General features: G+C 33.1%; 4 protein-coding genes and 1 pseudogene across 5 annotated transcripts; all 5 read left to right on the top strand.

Moving 5' to 3' along the window:
- Positions 1-1,855: 1,855 nt before the first annotated feature.
- On the top strand, positions 1,856-4,121 carry LOC8258671 (annotated as a pseudogene).
- Positions 4,122-5,916: 1,795 nt separating this feature from the next.
- LOC8258672 (GDSL esterase/lipase At5g33370) lies at positions 5,917-7,363 on the top strand. The gene is made up of 2 exons (XM_025157856.2): positions 5,917-6,180; positions 6,430-7,363. The coding sequence occupies exons 1-2, from the start codon at positions 5,917-5,919 to the stop codon at positions 6,703-6,705; spliced, it is 540 nt and encodes a 179-aa protein (XP_025013624.2). The 3' UTR covers positions 6,706-7,363.
- Positions 7,364-9,175: 1,812 nt separating this feature from the next.
- LOC8258673 (two-component response regulator 24) lies at positions 9,176-10,646 on the top strand. Its single transcript, XM_002521979.3, has 3 exons — positions 9,176-9,248; positions 9,580-9,846; positions 10,112-10,646. The coding sequence occupies exons 1-3, from the start codon at positions 9,195-9,197 to the stop codon at positions 10,391-10,393; spliced, it is 603 nt and encodes a 200-aa protein (XP_002522025.2). The 5' UTR covers positions 9,176-9,194; the 3' UTR covers positions 10,394-10,646.
- Positions 10,647-11,728: 1,082 nt separating this feature from the next.
- LOC8258674 (two-component response regulator ARR22) lies at positions 11,729-12,718 on the top strand. Its single transcript, XM_002521980.3, has 2 exons — positions 11,729-12,256; positions 12,337-12,718. The coding sequence occupies exons 1-2, from the start codon at positions 12,008-12,010 to the stop codon at positions 12,601-12,603; spliced, it is 516 nt and encodes a 171-aa protein (XP_002522026.2). The 5' UTR covers positions 11,729-12,007; the 3' UTR covers positions 12,604-12,718.
- An 813-nt stretch (positions 12,719-13,531) lies between these two features.
- On the top strand, positions 13,532-20,900 carry LOC8258675. 2 transcript variants are annotated; one of them, XM_015721081.3, is made up of 13 exons: positions 13,532-13,930; positions 14,027-14,198; positions 14,294-14,511; positions 15,287-15,350; positions 15,875-15,947; positions 16,272-16,349; positions 16,605-16,762; positions 17,814-17,982; positions 18,197-18,659; positions 18,874-19,275; positions 19,573-19,776; positions 20,008-20,141; positions 20,395-20,900. In XM_015721081.3, exons 1-13 carry the CDS (start codon positions 13,571-13,573, stop codon positions 20,570-20,572), a joined length of 2,673 nt encoding a protein of 890 aa, XP_015576567.2. In that variant the 5' UTR covers positions 13,532-13,570; the 3' UTR covers positions 20,573-20,900. The 2 variants fall into 2 exon arrangements, with proteins under 2 accessions (XP_015576567.2, XP_025013625.2); XM_025157857.2 differs by having other exon boundaries at positions 13,769-13,925.
- Positions 20,901-20,922: the final 22 nt, after the last annotated feature.

The following is a 20,922-nucleotide window of genomic DNA, read 5'->3' as shown; positions in this document are numbered from 1 at the left end:
AGGATAGCTAGTATGCAAGCAAAAGAGAAAGCTTGGAAAACCCAACACTTAGAATTGGCTTGAAATTTGTTTATAAGATACTTCTATAAAAACTGAAAAATTTTATATATCAAAACCATAATGTTTTATAGGATTAAACAAATGAACTGATGGACTACTTTAAGAAAAAAAGACTTTAAAATTTGGATTTTTTGTCAAGATTACAACGATGGACTTGAATATAACTGTTTATTTATTCAAGTTGAAATATTATACAGCCACCAAATTAAGTCTATAAATGCACTGTAGAAATATTTTTTAATAAAAAATAATATCTGTAATCGCAAGTAATGAGTCGATTGATTTAATGATAAAGAAAGGAGAATCCTTATTAGGTTATTCACTTTACTGACAGAAAAAGGAATTATTCTTTAAACTCTGTTAAGTTTGACTATGGGTGATCATTGATCAGAAAATGACTAGTTATGAAATGATATATTTACCATAATTAGTTGACATTATTATATAGTGGATAGCCTTTCACAATCATGAAAAAGCAATAAAATCCAGTTAACATTTGATCAAGCAGTAACTTTAGATTTCACTGAAGGATAAGAAGACGTCAAATTCTAGAAAGACAGGAAAAGAAAAAATACAACGGTTGCCCTGCCAACTCGCTTGTCCACTCTCACGAAAGTTTCTAAAACTCGAATTCTTTTGTGATTAACACAGCAGATTGCATGTGAGTAGTAAAAACCTGCCAACCATAAAGAAAGCTTACAATGAATTGTTTTTATTTTTTGTCTATCAGTCTGAAACGCAGTTGAGATTTTAAGAGCCTGAAAAAATTAGACAAAATATTGTTAATTATGCCTCTGATTTTATTGCAGGTTTGTTGAAGTGTTTTAAAGTTCCAACTGAAAGCTACTTTAAGGGATGCCACTTTTAATGGACGAGTTCTTGTTCAAATCCACCTTGCAGAATTATGAGAAAAACATGTGTTTAGATTGTGTCTATTTCTTTGTTGATAGAGTGATTCCCTTCAGCAATTAAGCAGGCAACCGGGAACGGTGGAAATATTTTTATTTTTTATTTTTTTATATTATATGTACAGTTCAATCCAACGGCAGAAGATTTATGCAGGTCACATGGCATCATAACAAAGAAGGGTTAATCTAGTTGCTCCTACCATTAATATCTCTGCTATATGAAAGAGGATCCAGAAGTTCTCTCATGGAGTTCCAATTTCGTGTCAGAAACTTGCTCCAAAAATATGAACTTGCTTTTGGTGGCTCCAAATTTATAGCTTAACACATTAATGGTGACCATTTGCTTCCAAAATATGAATTTGCTTTTGGTGGCACCAAGAATTACTAATGATGATCGCTAAGAATTGCGTGTTTATTTAGCATTCAAATACCCATAGTAACAGCAGTGACCAATATACTATCCAAACAAAGGTTATATTAATGAAACGAAATAAAATTAAAAACCCGTGACTAAAATCCAATTAAGTATAAAACTATGTTTGTGTTTTTGTTATCATCCCAAATTAAATTACAAATGATAAAGCTTCTTCAATTTAAAAGTGTCTAATTACTTTAAACTAGATACATACTCTATTATAGCAACTTCATTAAGTAATGAGGCAAATTTAGAAATTGATGGGGGTGGAATGTAACTGTGAGGGTAATGCTGGATCCGCCAGAAGTCATTAATTGTTAAATGCTATACTCAGTTTTACAAGAGATTCCAAAGGAAAGGATACCATAAATGCCACATGCAAGAAAATTTTTGGTCAAGTTATCAATTCTATGCCAAGAAAAAACAAAAGGAGTAGTGTCTATGAACAAACTGTATAAATCCACATCTGTATTTTGTGGCAAGAATTAATCCAAGTTACTACAAGTTGTTGTCTCACAAACTACCTATACTTGTCTGCTCTGATGTTATGGCATTTTAATCAGAAAGTATATAATCCATTGTTCATTCTTTCATCCAGACACACCACAAGTCTCCTAACAAAAAAGTTTTGTACTCAGGGAGCAAGCATAAGCCCCTCTTTCCATGGCCAGTTCATCTGTTTACACTTCTTGTTTGATTTCAGTTCTTTTTGTATTGACATTGGAAACCTTGGCTCTCCAAGCTGATGCAAGAGCTTTCTTCGCGTTTGGTGATTCACTTGTCGATAGTGGCAACAACAACTACTTGGCAACAACTGCTCGTCCCGATGCACCTCCTTATGGGATTGATTATCCTACACATCAACCCACAGGCCGTTTTTCTAATGGCCTGAACATTCCTGATCTTATCTGTTAATTAAATTTCTAATACCTGTGACATTTCGCAATGCCTATTGTATTTACTCTGAGTAATGTCTATTACTTGCATTTTTCAGGCGAACAAATCGGATCAGAATCTCCATTTTACCTGGATCCTAGCCTGAAAGGACAGAAGCTACTTTCAGGTGCCAACTTTGCTTCTGCAGGAATTGGAATCCTCAATGACACTGGAATCCAGTTTGTAAGTGGAATTACCTCTGCTTCCATCATTCTTTCATTTTAAACTAAGCTCCGAGGGGTTCAAACTTGCAGTCTCATAGTTTTAAAGACAAGTCATTTCTTCTTTAAATAAAAAGTACAAGGAAAATGCTGAACAAAGCCGTTAAATAGCCTAAACATGGAAAAATTTGCAGTTAAATACATAAGAATGCATCGGCAATTGGAGTACTTCCAGCAGTACCAGAAACGAGTTCAAGCCCTAATAGGAGCTGACCAAACCGAGCGACTTGTCAGTGAAGCACTTGTCCTCATCACTGTTGGTGGAAATGATTTTGTAAACAATTACTACTTGGTGCCCTTTTCTGCAAGGTCTCGCCATTACAGTTTGCCAGATTATGTCAAATATCTTATTTCAGAGTATAGAAAACTCTTAATGGTAATCATCTATTAGACTCTATCGAGCAAGAAAAAATAAAGTTATTCCATTCCAAGCAAAAATCAATTCTTCAGAGGTGTATAAAAGGTGAAATGAATGAATTATCACAGGATAGATGCTTGGCTTTTTTTTTTTTTTTTGCAAAATCAATTTCATCAATTTCTTTCTTTTTCTTTATGTCACATGCTATTTTCAGTACAAGCCTAAAATAAAAGCAAGTCGACATCGAAATTCCTTTTTCTAGATATTTTATAATTTTATTATTATCATTGCAGAAACTGTATCAACTAGGAGCCCGTAGAGTTCTTGTGACAGGTACTGGACCACTGGGTTGCGTGCCAGCAGAATTAGCAATGCGAGGCACTAATGGTGGATGCTCAGCTGAATTACAACGAGCTGCATCTTTATACAATCCGCAACTTGTTGAGATGCTCAATGAGGTTAACGGAAAAAGTGGCAGAGATGTGATTATCGGAGTAAACACTCAACAAATGAACTTGGATTTTGTCAATGATCCTGAAGCATTTGGTAAGCTTTCAAGCAGAACATCTATGACAAAAAATTACCACCGAATTATTCGAAAGGTTAATTGCACTTAGACTTTTTGTCCTGCTAGTATGAGATATCTGTAAGCATTAGTTCAGTGACTGAGTTCATGTTCTTGATCTGAAAGCAAGTAATGTATTAACCTGTATTTCATGGTTCGGCAGGATTTACCAAATCAAAGATAGCATGTTGTGGGCAAGGACCATATAATGGCATTGGACTATGCACATCTTTGTCAAACTTATGCCCTAACCACAATCTGTATGCATTTTTGGGATCCATTCCGTCCATCAGAAAAGGCAAACAGAATCATTATGCAACAGATTATGACAGGCTCCACTCAGTACATGAACCCCATGAATTTGAGCAGCATCCTGGCCTTGGATGCCAGGACCTGATGAGAAATATACCATCTTGACAATCATCTATTTCTTTCATCCGATTTAACTATAATTCAAACTGGGCCGGGGGGCGTGTCTTTTGTTGAATTTCATGGAATTTCTGAGTCTTGCTGTGGAAATTTCGTTTGTATTGTTTGTGATTAAACCAGTGGAAAGAAAATTTCTCTGGTGAATAGTTGAGATTGAGGGAAGTTTACATGCGTTATTATAGACATGAACAGACAGTAGTCCTGTTCATCTCATTTGTTTTCACTTCCATATATATTTCCTTTCTCAAATTAAAAGACTATTAATTTGACTTCTTATTACTTTGGTTTTGATTTTACAAATTCAGGATATAAAGTTTTCGGTTTATTCAGTAGGCTTAATTTGGTCGGGCTTTGAAGGTCACCCCTTCAATTTCTAAAATATATCATATTTAAAAGCTTTTCATAAATTCAGTTTAATCTTCAATTTGGTATATATGTTTATAGATTTTTTTTTATTTAAACAGTACATTTGGTTTGGTTTAGTTATGAACTTGGACCCCTAGCTACCAATTTCTAATACATATCATATTTAGAAGCTCTTACTGCTTCCTAGACATTGCAAAAAGGAATTCATTACATGAAGTGATTAACTAAATAGTTAAGTTCAAAGATAGTACATAAACCACTCTAATGATAAAATGCATACAATTATATATGTCCATTAAAAGATAGATAGAATGAAATAATAATTATATAATATTCTTTTGATGAAGTGAGATTTTCTCAAATTTTCACTTCTCATCTTAGATATGTCATATAAAAAGGAAAATCATAAGTTATTAGATTAAGCAATACACGCAATATCAAGTTATTAGACTAGACATTACACGTAAAATCTAACTGTTAATCTAAAATACAATCTTAAATTTAATTTTCATATATTGTTGAATTTAACTGAAAGAGCGCTTGCTTTTTACATCTTAAATAAAATATGAGTGTAAGGGATGTTATTAGACTATGAATATTTTATCTTGTTGGAGGGTAATTTTTATAGCATTTAAATATGTATAGATATAAATGTGAGCTTTTTTTAGAATTCATTTTTCACCTTAGATGCATCATAAAAGAAGAAAAATTTCAAGTTATTAGACTAGACATTACACGTAATATCAATTTAAAACTAGATGACAAACTGTGAATTCCAAAAATAATCTTAAATTAAATATTTTATATCTTATTGAATTCAATTGAAAGAACATTCACTTTTCACATCTTTGGTTAAATTGCCCAGCTGGTACCAAATCTTAGGACTGTATATTAATTTGATACTAAAACTTTAATTTGAATCAAAATGATACCAAAAGTACAGGAAAGTATATCAATTTAGTCCAAATGTCCAATTTCCGATAACGGAAGGTGACGTGGCAAGCTGAAGAGACAAAGTTAATTGACGTGGCACATGCTGAGGGGGCGAAACAACCAGAATATACCTCCTTAGCTTGCCACGTTACCATCCGTTGTCCGAAATTGGACATTTGGACTAAATTGATATACTTTTATGTACTTTTGGTACCATTTTGATTCAAATTAAAGTCTTGGTACCAAATTGATATCCAGTCCCAAAGTTTGGTACCAGCTGGGTAATTTACCCCACATCTTATATAAGACATGAGTGTTATCCATAGTTGATCTTGATTTCTACATTGTGGTTAGCCACTGTGGGAAGGTAATCTTTTTATATTTTATTAGTTGATAATGCTTTACCTTTCTTCTTCCATTTCTCATGTTATTGGTTTCTGTTATGCTGATATATTGTCAGCGTTGATATCTGCAAAGTTCTTGGTTTAGTTTCATCTTGCAACTTTCACTCTTTCAATTATTAGCTCTGCTTATTCAAATTTCTTTCTATGTTAAGCACAGTACATTTAAATATGTTCATCTAACCAAATAATGATACTTGAATAAAACTGCTTAACCATTAATTTACATGTTTCTTGCATTTTTGAATCTGGATATTTAGTACTAGCTAGAAATATCATTTTTCACTTCGAAACATCATTTAAATATGTTCATCTAACCAAATAATGATACCTGAAAAATTTGCAGTTAAATATCGTAAGAATGCATCGGAATTGGGGTACTTCCAGCAGTACCAGAAACGAGTTCAAGCCCTAATAGGAGCTGACCAAACCGAGCGACTTGTCAGTGAAGCACTTGTCCTCATCACTGTTGGTGGAAATGATTTTGGAAACAATTACTACTTGGTGCCCTTTTCTGCAAGGTCTCGCCAGTACAGTTTGCTAGATTATGTCAAATATCTTATTTCAGAGTATAGAAAACTCTTAATGGTAATCATCTATCAGACTCTGTCAAGCAAGAAAACAAAAAGTTATTCTATTCCAAGCAAAAATAAATTATTGAGATGTGTTTAATCGGTGAAATGAATGAGTTATAACAGGATAGATGCTTGGCTTTATTTGGCAAAACCAATTTCATTCTTTTTCTTTATGTCACATGCTTTCTTCAGTACCATTGCCTAAGTCGATATGAAAATTCTTTACTCTAGATATTGAGTAATTGTATTACCATCATTGCAGAAGCTGTACCAGCTAGGACCGCGTAGAGTTCTTGGAACAGGTACTGGACCCCTGGGTGGCATGCCAGCAGAATTAGCAATGCCAGGCACTGATGGTGGATGCTCAGCTGAATTACAACGAGCTGCATCTTTGTGCAATCCGCAACTTGTTGAAATGCTAAATGAGTTTAACGGAAAAATTGGCAGAGATGTGATTATCGGAGTAAACACTCAACAAATGAACTTGGATTTTGTCAATGATCCTGAAGCATGTGGTGTATGCTTTCAAGTCGCTTAAGCAGAATATCTATGACACAAAGTTCCCACCAGATTATTCAAAATGTTAAATTTTTGTCTTGCTAGTATGAGATATCAGTAACAAATGGTTCATAGTTCGAGTTCATGTTTTTCATTTAAAAGCAAGTAATGTATTAACCTGAATTTTATGGTTCGGCAGGATTTACCACATCAAAGATAGCATGTTGTGGGCAAGGACCATATAATGGCATTGGACTACGCACACCTTTGTCAATCTTATGCCCTGACCGCTATCTGTATGCATTTTGGCATCCATTCCATCCATCAGAAAAGGCAAACAGATTTGTTGTGCAACAGATTATGATAGGCTCCACTCAGTACATGAACCCCATGAATTTGAGCAGCATCATGGCCTTGGATGCCGTGACCTGATGATATATATCATCTTGGCAATCATTCATTTCTTTCATCCGATTTTACGGTGTGACTTGTCTCATATCCTCCTTTGATCCTTAGGCATGGGAAGCCTGGGTTGTCTTTTAATCTCATGGAAATTCTGAGTCCTGCTGTGGAAATCTTCATTTTATTATTTGTGAATAAAGCGGTGGAAAAAAAATTTCTCCGGTGAACAGTTGAGGTTGAGGGAACTTTACATGCGTTATTAGATTAAATTGTTAAAGTAAATGATAGACCTAATAATAGTACATAACCACTCTAATGTTAAAATGCATACAATTGTACATATCCATTAAAAGAAACACCTAAATGAATTCATAGAATTATAAAATATATGCGTAGAATGAAATAATAATTAAACAATCTTTCAACCAAACGAGATATCACTTTTCACCTCGGATGTATCATTAGAAAAAGAAAATTTTTGAATTATTAGACTAAAAATTACATGTAATACCAATTTAAAATTAAATGATAGACTGTGAATCCAAAATATAATCTTAAATTAAATTTTTGTATCGTATGAAATTCAATTAAAAGAACATTTACTGTTGAAATCTTATGTAAGACATGAAGGGATGTTGTGCATCTTGACTTCTACATTGTGGTTAGCCATTGTGGGAAGGTAATCTTTTTATATATTGTCAGCTTTGATATCTCCAAAGTTCTTGGTTTAGTTTCATCTTGCAACTTTCATTCCTTCAATACTCAGCTTTGACATCTGCAAAATTCTTGGTTTAATTTCATCTTGCAACTTTCACTCTTTCAATTGTTAGCTCTGCTTATTCAAATTTCTTTCTATGTTAAGCATAGTACATTTAGATATGTTCATTTAACCAAATAATGATACTTGAATAAAACTGTTTAAACATTAATTTACATGTTTCTTATATTCTTGAACCTGGATATTTGATACTAGCTACAAATATCTTTTTTTACCTTGAATGTGTCATAAAAGAAGAAAAATTTCAAGTTATTAGGACTAGGCATTACTTAATACTAAACATTAAAACTAGACGACAGACTGCGAATCCAAAATACAATCTTAAATTTAATTTTCATATCTTGTTGAGTTCAATTGAAAAAACACTTAGTTTTCACATCTTATATAAGACATGAGTGTTAGAGATGTTGTGCATTTTTCTACATTGTAGTTTGCTATTGTGGAAAGGTAATTTATATAGAAGAAAGAATGCAATAATAATTATACAATCTTCTTTCAACAAAGTGAGATTTTCTCGGATTTTACTTTTCATCTCAAATGTGTCATAAAAGAAAGAAAATCTCAAGTTATTAGACTAGACATTACACGTAATAATAACTTAAAACTAGATGACAGACTGTGAATCCAAAATACAATCTTAAATTTAATTTTCATATCTTATTGAGTTCAACTGAAAGAACACTTAGTTTTCACATTTTATATAAGACATGAGTGTTATGGATGTTGTACATATTTCTACATTGTGGTTTGCTATTGTGGAAGGGTAATTTATATAGAAGAAAGAATGCAACAATAATTATACAATCTTCTTTCAACAAAGTGAGATTTTCTCAGATTTTACTTTTCATCTCAAATGTATCATAAAAGAAGGAAAATATCAAGTTATTAGACTAGATATTACACGTAATAATAACTTAAAACTAGACGACAGACTGCGAATCCAAAATAAAATCTTAAATTTAATTTTCATATCTTGTTGAGTTCAACTGAAAGAACACTTAGTTTTCACATCTTGTATAAGACATGAGTGTTAGGGATGTTGTGCATATTTCTACATTGTGGTTTGCTATTGTGGAAGGGTAATTTATATAGAAAAAAGTATGCAATAATAATTATACAATCTTCTTTCAACAAGTGAGATTTTCTCGGATTACTTTTCATCTCAAATGTGTCATAAAAGAAGGAAAATCTCAAGTTATTAGACTAGACATTACACGTAATAATAACTTAAAACTAGACGACAGACTGCGAATCCAAAATAAAATCTTAAATTTAATTTCCGTATCTTGTTGAATTCAATTGAAAGAACATTCACTTTTCACATCTTATATAAGATATGAAATTGGGGGATGTTGTGTACATTTCATCTTGATTTCTACATTGTGGTTAGCTATTGTGGGAGGGTAATTACCTTTCTTGTTCCATTTCTCATGTATGCTACATGTTTTATTGGTCTGTGTTATGCTGATATATTGTCAGCTTTGATATCTGTATAAGTTCTTGGTTTAGTTTCATCTTGCAACTTTCACTCTTTCAATTATTAGCTCTGCTTAATCATATTTCTTTCTATATCAAGCATAGTACATTTAACTATGTCCATTTGACCAAATAGTGATACTTGAATAAAACTGCTTAAACATTAATTTACATGTTTCTTGCATTCTTGAATCTGGATATTTAGTACAAGCTAGAAAGAAGCAGTCAATAAATACTTAGTTATATTTTCCTATGCAGAAAATGGGGTCTGAGAAGATGACAATGAGTTCGGAGAGTTCAACTGCTAATGATGAAAAGAAAAACAGCAACAGCAAACCACTTTCTGTGCTGCTTGTGGATGATAACATTGTACTTCGAACAATCCACAAAGCGATGCTGACAAGACAGGGGATGGAAGTTCATCTGGCTGTTAATGGACAAGAAGCTGTTGAATTTCATCGAGCTGGTGCTTCTTTTGACCTCATTCTTATGGACTTGGATATGCCCATCATGGATGGCTGTCAGGTAAATCACTTTCTAACTATAATTGGTTTCTCTGATCGATCCCTTCTTAGCCCTTTTTCCATTTCATAATCTGTCAAACTCATCTCACCTCAGTAAATATATTCTGAGTTCCCACTCCAAAATTCTGTCAGTTTCATAATTTATTCTCTTTGGCTAAATTCTCATAAAATGAAAATTATTCATACTTGATTATAGATTTAATTATCGTAATATATATATATATATATATATATATATATATATATATATATATATTTAATTACAGGCAACAAAGGAGCTCCGGGACATGGGCATTAACTGCGCCATTATTGGTGTTGCCGCTTGTAGTGACTCCGAGCGTAAAACGTTCATGGAATCAGGCCTGGATGACTGCATTTCTGTTCCATTTTCTTTAGAAAAAATCGCCTGTTACATCCTGTTGCTCACCGACGACAATATCGAGGTCGGGGACAATATCAACAACTACTATGATTACACAGAGGAGGAGGAGGAGGAGGAGGATGACCGTAAGAGCATCCGCAGCAGCTGTAGCAGCAACACCATATAGATCAATGTATGTCAGTAGATCAACAGATCAATGTATGTCAGCGGCAACATATAGATCAATAGATCATACATATAAATAAAGCTTGTTAATTAAGAGCCAAACTATGAAAATTGCTGAAAATTCTTGTTTATACAAGAAATTTTTCGTGATTGAAATTTCATATGTGGTTTTCTTTCTTTCTCTCAATCTGGTTTATATGTACTGAGAATAATTTGCTTGTTAAGTAATAATTAACACTTAAATATTATTATAATTCTTTTGAGGTATTATCATTATTATTATTATTTGCATATATTTCCTTTTGGTTTCCTTTTCTATAAGTTAGGAACCCATTTTTCAGAAAGTATACTTTAAAGATCAAGAAACTGTTAAGTAATAAATACTTTTTAAAAAAAATGTTTAGAATTTCTTTTGTTTATTAAAAAAATAAATAACAGTTGAAAAGATATAGCAATTTTTCAACTCTTCAAAAAAAAAAAAAAAAAGAAGATAAACAAGAAATTAAAAATAGAAAAAGAAACAGAGAAACAGTTGAAAAAGAATTGCAACCGTTGACTCAAAGTCACGTGACCATCATCTCCTTCTTATTACAAGTGCTATTCATCTTTCTAAACCTAAATTGATAGTTTAACAACGGATACTAAATACCAACGGTTTATTGAACATAATTGAGCAAGATGTGTATTCCAATTTAGAATAAATTGCTTTGTTGATATCAAATTTTTTTATTTTATATTTAATTGGTCCCACTATTCGGACAATTAATATTTTATATGTTAATTTTAAATTCATTAATATAGTTTACATTCATAGATATATTAAAATAAATTTGAATGTACGTTTCAAATATTTAAGTAAAGTCTCAGTTTCATCCAAATTTATTTAATTATATTCAAAAGAATGAATCTAATAGGAACATCTAATCAAATTATAGGTATTGCCTAGATATAATGAAATAGTTATTGTGTAATCTTGTTAGATACTGAAATTAATAACACTTTTGGAACTTTCAAAAGGAAATAAGATTCTCCGATTTTGCTTTGTTTATTTTCTATAGATTTTTTAAGTCTTTAAAAAATTGCGAATCCAACAATCAATCTCACTTTAATTTTCGTACCTTCTTGAATGAGATCTGAGATCACACTCGCTTTTCCACTAACTAAATAACCCTAGACATTGTTAGCTTGATTTATAACACTGTTGTTAGCTAATAATATGTTTATTTAATAGTTGACAATGTTTTTCCTCTTATCTTTTCATGTATGCTACATGTTTTATTGCTTTGTATTATGCATGAAGCCTATCTACATACAATGGCTGTGCATATCTGGACATTGTTAGCATTGATAGTTGTCATGTAACTTTCATTCATTCAACTATTAAGCTCCTGCTTATTCATATGTTTTCTATGTTAAGCATAATACATGAAAGTGTGCGTTTTAACCAAATAATGATTACTTAAAGATTTACACGTTTCTTGCGATTCTTAAAAGTCGATATTGGGTACTAGCTGGGGAGATAATTTTAGACTAGAATTAGTAAACAATAATTTCTTTTTGCTTTTTTTTTTTTTGCCTCTGCAGAAAATCATAGGTGGAAAATGAGTCTGGAAAAATGGCAATGAGTTCGGAGAGTTCAACTGCTAATGATGAAAAGACAAAGGGTAACAAAATTTTCTCTGCGCTTATTGTGGATGATGACCGTGTGCTTCGAAGAATCCACAAAAAGATACTGACAGGACAAGGGGTGGTGGAAATTCAGGAGGCTGGTGATGGACAGGAAGCTGTTGAGCTTCATCGGGCTGGTGCTTCTTTTGACCTCATTCTTATGGATTTGCATATGCCCATCATGGATGGCTGTCAGGTGAATCACTTTGGTACAATAATTGGTTTCTCTAATTACTTGTATCATTTTTTTTTTGAAATAAAAAAAGTTAATTACAGGCAACAAAGGAGCTGCGAGACATGGGCATAAACTGCACTATTCTTGGTGTTAGCACTTGTTATGAGGAGGAGCATAAGAAGTTCATGGAATCTGGCATAGATGACTGCATTTCTAAGCCACTTTCTTTAAATAAGTTAGCCTCTTGGTTGCCCGCTAAGGATAACAGCGAGGCCGAGGACACCATCAACAGCAGCTATAATAATGATACAGATGAGACCGATGACCCTAACAGCAGCAGCTGCAGCAGCAGCAACATCAACATATAGATCAATACGCAATTTCTATCCATGTCCCGCTTTCACTGATATATATATATATATATATATATATATGTATGTGTGGATCCTCCATGCATATATGAATAAAGCTTGTTAACTTAAGAACCACACTAGGAATTGAGGAAAATTCTTGTAACAAGAAATTTTCGTGATTAATGTACTCATTTATGGCTTTCTTTTGACTCTAGTTTTATATTTGACAATTTGCTTTATCTATATACTAAATTAATTTTAATTAGCTATCTTTTGCATAACTCTATATATTTATTCATTTATGCATAAACTAAGAATCACCAATATTTTTAAATACTAGACAAATGCATGTTGTTATAAATATTTTAATATTTTATTACTTTTTTAATTTAACACTTTCCAAACAAATTCTATATTAAATTTTTAATTCTTAAAAATAATTTAAATAATATCCAAACTTTTAAATTTGTAAAAGAAATTGAACAAAGAATTGCTTTTTATTTTTTTAAATCTAATTAGTCCATGATGTTTACAAAGCCATTAATTATATCCGGATTTTGTAAATATTAAAAAAATATAAATACACATAAATAGAAATTTTATTATAACTGTATATAGAATATTATTAAAAATAATTTAAACTATAGCAATGTAAAATATATTAAATTTTTATTAATTATTATCTAAATTTAAATAAATAAAATTTAATTTTATGATAAATTACATTTTTAAATATGTTCCTCCCTCTTCATGTCCTAAATTCTTAAAACAGATCGTATCCATAATTCTAAACTTGGCTACAGAGGAAACTGTCCGCTCTGACAATGAATAAATCGTACTCGTCTTGAATTTCAAGAAAAGAAAAAGAAAAAACAGTTCAACAAAATAGCAACTCTTGACACGTGGAATCACGTGACCCTGATCTCCCTCTTATTACAAACACTATTATTATTCATCTTCTTAAACCCCTCTTATCCGAACTATGTTTCTCCTCTCTCCCCCAGCTCCTCCTCTATTCAAACCTCACTCATTTCCCTCCATAAACGGCGTCGTTTGCTCTACCACAGTGGAAAAGAAATCACGAAGGAAGAAACAACCGCATCAACAAAAGCAACAGCTAGAAAAAAATGACAATTCAATCCTCCCCGCTGTCATTACCGCCGCAGAAAAGACCCTCCGTTTCAACTTTATGGAAGAACTCATGGACCGCGCAAGAAATCGCGATGCGGTCGGTGTATCCGACGTCATTTACGATATGGTTGCTGCAGGTTTAAGCCCTGGTCCACGCTCATTTCACGGTTTAATCGTCGCCTATTGTCTCAATGGCGACATCGAAGGCGCGGTAACCTATGCCATTATCACATTATTTGGATTTCTTCTTCTTCTTCTTCTTCTTTCTTTTAATAATTTGGGCTTCAAAGTTTGAGGTTAATTGCAGATGCAATCACTAAGAAGAGAGTTAAGTCAAGGAATTAGGCCTCTACACGAAACGTTTCTTGCGTTAATTCGTCTGTTTGGATCAAAAGGTCATGCTTCTCGAGGCTTAGAGATTCTCGCTGCTATGGAAAAGCTCAAATATGATATTCGCTTGGCTTGGATTGTTCTTGTTGGTAATAATATATCTTATCCCAAAACTTACATATGCTGACTTTATATTTTAGGGCATTAATTTAATTACTTTGTACTACTTTTTGTGTGTCATTAGAGGAGCTTGTTAAGAATAAGTATATGGAAGATGCGAATAAAGTGTTCTTGAAAGGTGCTAAGGGTGGACTGAGGGCTACTGATGAGTTATACGATTATATGATTGAGGAAGATTGTAAAGTTGGTGATCATTCAAATGCTTTGGAAATTGCTTATGAAATGGAGGCGGCTGGACGGATGGCTACAACTTTTCATTTTAATTGTCTTCTTAGTGTTCAAGTAAGTCAGTGTGTGAATTTCCATTTCAAGCAATTTTTGAATTTAAACGCTGAGTGTTTAAGTTTTGGCTGTGCTTGTTAGAAATTTTTTAGCATTTTTAGTGTTAGGTATATTCAGAACAAATTGGTCAACCGAATATATTTCTCTGGTCAAAAGGGAAACTAAGCCACTTTCAAGGAAGATAATCACTTGTGCAAGCTTATAATCAAGAAAATGATTTGTATTAAAACAACATAAATATTACATCCATTAGCATATTAATTATCAAGAATCATCTCCAATGAATTTTAGCCATTGGTAGCTGCACTGGTCAGCATTTGGTTGCTGAAAAACTTCAAATATTTTTTTTCACTTTTTAATTTGTAGTTTTTAGTGATAAATTAAAAATATAATGTTTTGATAAGTTTAAATAATTTTCAAATGATATTTTCCAAAACACTCTAGACATTATAAAATAATTGTCAACTGATTTTTCAGTGTATATAAAAAAAATTAAGTTATTTTCTCGGAGAATATTCTTCTCAGAAAATATTTTAGAAACAACTTATTTTCCAGAAATAGATGAAGCATTAATGAGCTTCAAATTTTTCTTGTGCATGCTAATGCATTGAGATTTGAGAAACAAATAAAATTTGGCCTTTAAGTTGAATGCTGTTAAGAGTCTATCTTGTATTCTCTTTTCTAGTATATTTTCTTTTATGAAGTTGCGTGCTTTTTGTTGGAATTATTACACTGAAAGTTGAAACTCTGATGTTATCTTTATTCCTTTATTTAGGCTACTTGCGGAATACCTGAAATAGCTTTTGCTACATTTGAGAACATGGAATATGGAGGAGAAGGTTTACATTCTTTTACTTTTGATTCCTTAATTGGGACTAGTGTTACTAAGTCATCGGATTTGTTTACATAAAGAAGTCAGTGTTAATTGGGAGCAAATTTTCCAATTCATTGATGCAAAGGAATCTTAATCGCTTTTTTACTTTGAACGTGATGTCTGGCTTATCAAAGTTGATGTTATTTTGCTGAAAGTCACTTTATTGGGCTTTATCATAGGAGTAATTCTATTGCAAGTTAGGTTTTCCTAGGTCAAAGTTTACTCCAACTATTCTTAATATAATAGTGTTTGCTTCAGTTGAATTTTGTCACATTATCGTGTGCTTTAGAAATATGGGATTTAAAGATTTGTTGACAATCAATATTCAGCAGAGGTATTCTTGTTTCTAGTATCGCAGTTATTGAGGTATACACTGACTGACTAAAATTATTTATGTTAGAACTAACTGATGGAAGATTTAATGTTTCTTCAACTTGTGATGTACTGGCTTCTGGATATTTAATACTCATTGCTTTCTTTACCTGACAGAATATATGAAACCTGATACTGAGACATATAATTGGGTTATTCAAGCGTATACAAGAGCTGAATCTTATGATAGGTAAAATCTGATTCATGTTAATGGCAGAAACCATTTTTATATGCTAGTGGCAGTCTTTTTCTAAATGTGGGTTGTATTAGAATTCTCCTTGACGACTTTAGTAAATGATTTTGAGAAAAGCTAGTCCCCTGCTGTAAAAGGTCATGTCTACATTTGGTTTTAGTGAATATGTTGGCCGTAAACGATGTTTAATGAGCATAGCTTTTAATATTTTGCATGTGGCTAAAGTTTAAAATTGGATCATTATTAAATTGTTTGCAATCTACAATTTTTTTTCTCTATTAGTATCTTTATAACATCATATTGGAATCGTATGCAATATAGGGTGCAAGATGTTGCTGAGTTGCTTGGCATGATGGTTGAAGACCACAAACGTTTGCAACCTAATGTCAGAACATATGCGTAAGTTGAAGTTATTCTTACCAGTGCAATATAATTCAAGTCAATTTGTCTTGATTCATAATGCCTGATTTCATTGTCTTATGCTGAACTCTTGTTAAAGTTTGGGTAGAGATATAATATCATTTAGCTGATCTTTTCTTATTTTCAAAGAATGCTTCATTTCTTCCACTTCACTCCTCATTAATGAAAGGTGAACTTTATGTACTTTGAAAATAGCACTCTGCTATTTGATAATTCTGAGTTCAACATGTTCAGGCTGTTAGTTGAGTGCTTTACCAAGTACTGTGTAGTTCGCGAAGCTATTCGGCATTTTCGTGCACTCCAAAACTTCGAAGGAGGTACAAAAGTTTTACATTATGATGGGAACTTTGGGGATCCACTTTCTTTGTATCTTCGGGCTTTATGTCGAGAAGGTATTAGATGCATGTTTAGATCTTTTCTTTAATGTCGTAAATTATAGTTTTTGCATCATTATTTCATCATCATTGTGGTATCTTTTTTTATTTTTCTATTTTCATATGTGACTAAATTTGTGTTTGACATAAATATAGCAAAAGCTTAAATATTAACTTTCATGTTAGAGGTTTCCTTGTACCTGCAGTGTCTCGTCTTATAGTACTTGTGCTTTTTTTTTATTTTATTTTGGCTTAATTGCCAAAAAAATCTTGAACTTTGCACTTGTTATCAAATCTAGCACGTAGTTTTAAAATTTTTAATTTTAACACCATATTTTAACATTGATTTCAATTTTAGCATTTAATAAAATTATCTGTCAAATCTGCTAGCTTGGTGTGAACTCCGGCAACAACAAAAAAGAACCGAGTCAACATTAGAGTTGTTGAGTCGTTCTATAACTAAAATATTATCATTTAAGTACATAAATTAATTTTTTTTCTTTTCTTAACTTTGGAATTTTATTAATCTTATGTGCTTAAACGACAATATTTTAATATGAGGATACTGACTCAATTCCTCCTTTTTATTGTTGTTGCCAGAGTTCATGCCACGTCAATAAATTTTGTTGATAATTTAATCGGAGGTTAAAAGTCAAAATCAATGTTAAAATTTGATGCTAAAATTGAAAATTTGAATAGTACATGCTAGATTTGATAACAAGTGCAAAGTTCAGGATTTTTTTGGCAATTAAACCTTCTTTTTTGTCTTTTTTTCTTTTTGTCTCTATGGCTTTTGGATATTCTAGTAATCTTAAATCATTAGTTTAGTGAGGATGAATATTTGGAAATATATGTAACATTATATGCAGGTTTTTGGCTGCATTTTTACATTGCTTTCATGTGATTTTACTTGTAATTCTTCATAATAGTTTGTTGCTTGCATTTTACTGAAAAGCTCCATATTCAGATTGGTTTGGTAGACTCTAATAAACATTTTCATGGATCTTAACCTTCATTTGGATTCCTCAACCAACAGCTAATGTTTATAAGTCGGCCCTGCTTGAATCAGGTAGGATAGTTGAGTTGCTAGAAGCTTTAGAGGCAATGGGCAGAGATAATCAACCTATTCCACCAAGAGCCATGATATTGAGCAGAAAATATCGGACATTAGTTAGCTCATGGATTGAACCATTGCAAGAAGAAGCTGAGCTTGGTTATGAGATTGACTATGTTGCTAGGTGTGCTTCTTCATCCAGCATAAAGCATCTGCTGTCTTTCTTACGATTACTGACTTTTATATTCTTGGACCAAACATATGCTGCATAATTGAAAGCATGCATTGCCAGAGTTTTAACTGAAATCTCTCAACTCTTTTCTTTCTAGTTTTTTGACATGCACAAACACTGCACATCATCTTCTGTTTAGCATTGATCACCTTTGAATATAAAACAGGTATGTTGCTGAGGGTGGGCTTACAGGTGAACGTAAGCGATGGGTACCCCGAAGAGGGAAAACTCCTCTAGATCCTGATGCTGCTGGCTTTATATATTCAAACCCTATGGAAACTTCATTTAAGCAAAGGTGTATTGAGGATTGGAAGGTGCACCATCGGAAGCTTTTGAGAACCTTACTGAATGAAGGCCTTGCAGCTTTGGGGGAGGCATCAGAGTCTGATTATCTAAGAGTAGTAGAGAGATTGAAGAAAATTATCAAGGGTCCTGACCAAAATGTTCTTAAGCCCAAGGCTGCTAGTAAGATGGTAGTATCTGAATTAAAAGAAGAGCTAGAAGCACAAGGTCTGCCTATTGATGGAACTAGGAATGTTCTTTACCAGCGAGTACAAAAAGCAAGGAGGATAAATCGTTCTCGTGGTCGACCCCTTTGGGTTCCTCCTGTCGAGGAGGAAGAAGAAGAGGTTAATCATTCATTTTACCAGCTCTCTCTTTCTGTTTAATTGCATTAATTATGAAAAAAGGAAAATAGAAATAATAATACCCTCTCTTCTCATTTTCCCTCTGTGGAGTTGAATCTTTCAGTAGCATATCTCTGGATTGTGCTGTTCTCTTTTTCTTTGCAGCGGGAGGTTTCTTCCTACAGTGATTTAATTATATACTTGTCTTGTCTGGTAGGTTGATGAAGAGCTGGATGAAATAATTTCACGGATAAAGCTTGAAGAAGGAAATACAGAGTTCTGGAAACGCCGTTTTCTTGGAGAAGGCTTGAATGGTAGTAACTTGCAGCCTATGAATGTGGCCAAATCAGAACTTCCAGATGTGTTGGATGATGTGGATGCGATAGAAGATGCCGATAAAGAGGTTGAAGATGAGGAAGCTGATGATGAAGAGGAAGCAGAAGCAGAAGTAGAAGTAGAGCAAACTGAGAACCAAGATGTGGACAGGGTTGTTAAGGAGAAGGAAGTTGAAGCTAAGAAGCCTCTTCAGATGATTGGAGTCCAATTGCTGAAAGATTCTGATCATTTAACTACAAGATCAAAGAAATCCAAAAGAAGGTCTGCTCGGGCATCAGTGGAGGTATGAAATTAACAAATTTGGTCTTTCAGTTCAATTGAGTCCTTTCCGTGAGGAAATGGCTTGGCTTGAGATCTGTCATTTTAGACTATGTTATGATTATTCTCAATTAAAATAAACAGATTTGGTCAATGTGCTTTTGACTGAAAGGCTTTTGATGTTTTACATCAGTAGTTCTACCTGTTGTTTTGATTGGCGGACTTGTTTAACAGAATTTAAAAGTATAATACTATTATTCTTAACAAGAAGCTGTATACCTTCATAAAGACAATGACAATATCTTTTTGCTTATGGATGTAGGACGACGCCGATGATGACTGGTTTCCTGAGGATCCATTTGAGGCATTCAAGGAACTAAGGGAAAGAAAAGTTTTTGATGTAGAAGACATGTATACGATTGCTGATGTATGGGGTTGGACGTGGGAGAGAGAAATAAAGAACAGGCCACCACAGAAATGGTCACAAGAATGGGAAGTTGAGTTGGCAATTAAACTGATGCTGAAGGCACGTTTCTGGAGCTTGCACTTGTCTTTTTTTTTTTCTATTTCACATTGGTGAAAATATTTTGCTCCTTATTATGTACTCTTGTGTGATCTGCATTAATTTATCCTGGCATAGATGATAATCATATGCCCCATACCCTAACTTGCTTCTTTTTTCTTGATTTTAGTTTCTTTATGTTGGCTGTTTACCATTATTCCATTTGACTGGAAGAAGAACTCGGTAATGTTTCAGGTGATAGAATTAAGTGGAACTCCTACAATTGGAGATTGTGCCATGATATTGCGTGCAGCTATTAGGGCTCCTATGCCCTCAGCATTCTTGAAGATCTTGCAGACCACACACAGCCTAGGCTACACTTTTGGGAGGTGAGATCCTGTCCATTTATTCAATATATTGGGCATTTTGGAGTTTTAGTAACAATATATATTTAGTGGGGATACATTATTATTCTTTTTTACCCAGAAAAATTACAAAAAAGAAATGGAAAAGAGAAAACAATTTTTTAGGCTCATTTTATCATATATTTTCAACCCCATAAAGAACATAAATTGGCTAGAAACTGAAGGTCATTTTAAAATTCTTTTCTTAGGCATCTAACTATGTTGTCTTCTGCTGCAGCCCTCTATATGATGAAGTAATCTCCTTGTGTCTAGACATCGGAGAACTAGATGCAGCAATTGCAATAGTTGCTGACTTGGAGAGTACTGGAATCACTGTTCCAGACCAAACACTTGACCGGGTGATTTCTGCAAGACAGGCAGCGGACAACCCTGTAGATGAGACATCTCCTTCATAGATGAGACAAATGCCCCTTCCAATCTTCCTGTTGTACAGTCAATGAGGTGGGTTTTACCACTAGCAATCTTTTGCAGCGCTCAGGAAATGTGAGTTGAATTAGGCAGTTGTGGTGAGCAAGTGTATATCATAATGGCAAATCAAAGATTCTGTTTCACCCCTGTGCCATAAGATGTGCCGTTTGTGCTCATTCGGACGGTGAATTCATGAGTCTTCTATCGTTTAAAGCTGAGGATATGCGGCTTAATCAATTTATAAACTTCGATCGAAGTTCTTTTTGTAGGAAAGAGAGGTATTTCTACAGGCGATTGCACTGTTTTTGTCTCGAAGCAATGATTGCAAACTCTCTGC

Source organism: Ricinus communis, chromosome 10 (genome assembly GCF_019578655.1).
Source record: "Ricinus communis isolate WT05 ecotype wild-type chromosome 10, ASM1957865v1, whole genome shotgun sequence".
Classification (NCBI taxonomy): Eukaryota; Viridiplantae; Streptophyta; class Magnoliopsida; order Malpighiales; family Euphorbiaceae; genus Ricinus; species Ricinus communis.
This window is presented reverse-complemented; position numbering and strand designations above follow the sequence as displayed.

Coding starts and splice junctions, on each gene's coding strand:
- LOC8258672 (XM_025157856.2), top strand. CDS start 5,917: ATGATACCTGAAAAATTTGCAGTTAAATATCGTAAGAATGCATCGGAA. Junction 6,181..6,429: donor AGTATAGAAAACTCTTAATG/GTAATCATCTAT, acceptor CCATCATTGCAG/AAGCTGTACCAGCTAGGACC.
- LOC8258674 (XM_002521980.3), top strand. CDS start 12,008: ATGGCAATGAGTTCGGAGAGTTCAACTGCTAATGATGAAAAGACAAAG. Junction 12,257..12,336: donor CCATCATGGATGGCTGTCAG/GTGAATCACTTT, acceptor AGTTAATTACAG/GCAACAAAGGAGCTGCGAGA.
- LOC8258675 (XM_015721081.3), top strand. CDS start 13,571: ATGTTTCTCCTCTCTCCCCCAGCTCCTCCTCTATTCAAACCTCACTCA. Junction 16,763..17,813: donor TCGGGCTTTATGTCGAGAAG/GTATTAGATGCA, acceptor TGCTTGAATCAG/GTAGGATAGTTGAGTTGCTA. Junction 19,777..20,007: donor CAATTAAACTGATGCTGAAG/GCACGTTTCTGG, acceptor GTAATGTTTCAG/GTGATAGAATTAAGTGGAAC.
- LOC8258673 (XM_002521979.3), top strand. CDS start 9,195: ATGTTGTGTACATTTCATCTTGATTTCTACATTGTGGTTAGCTATTGT. Junction 9,249..9,579: donor TGGTTAGCTATTGTGGGAGG/GTAATTACCTTT, acceptor TTTCCTATGCAG/AAAATGGGGTCTGAGAAGAT. Junction 9,847..10,111: donor CCATCATGGATGGCTGTCAG/GTAAATCACTTT, acceptor ATTTAATTACAG/GCAACAAAGGAGCTCCGGGA.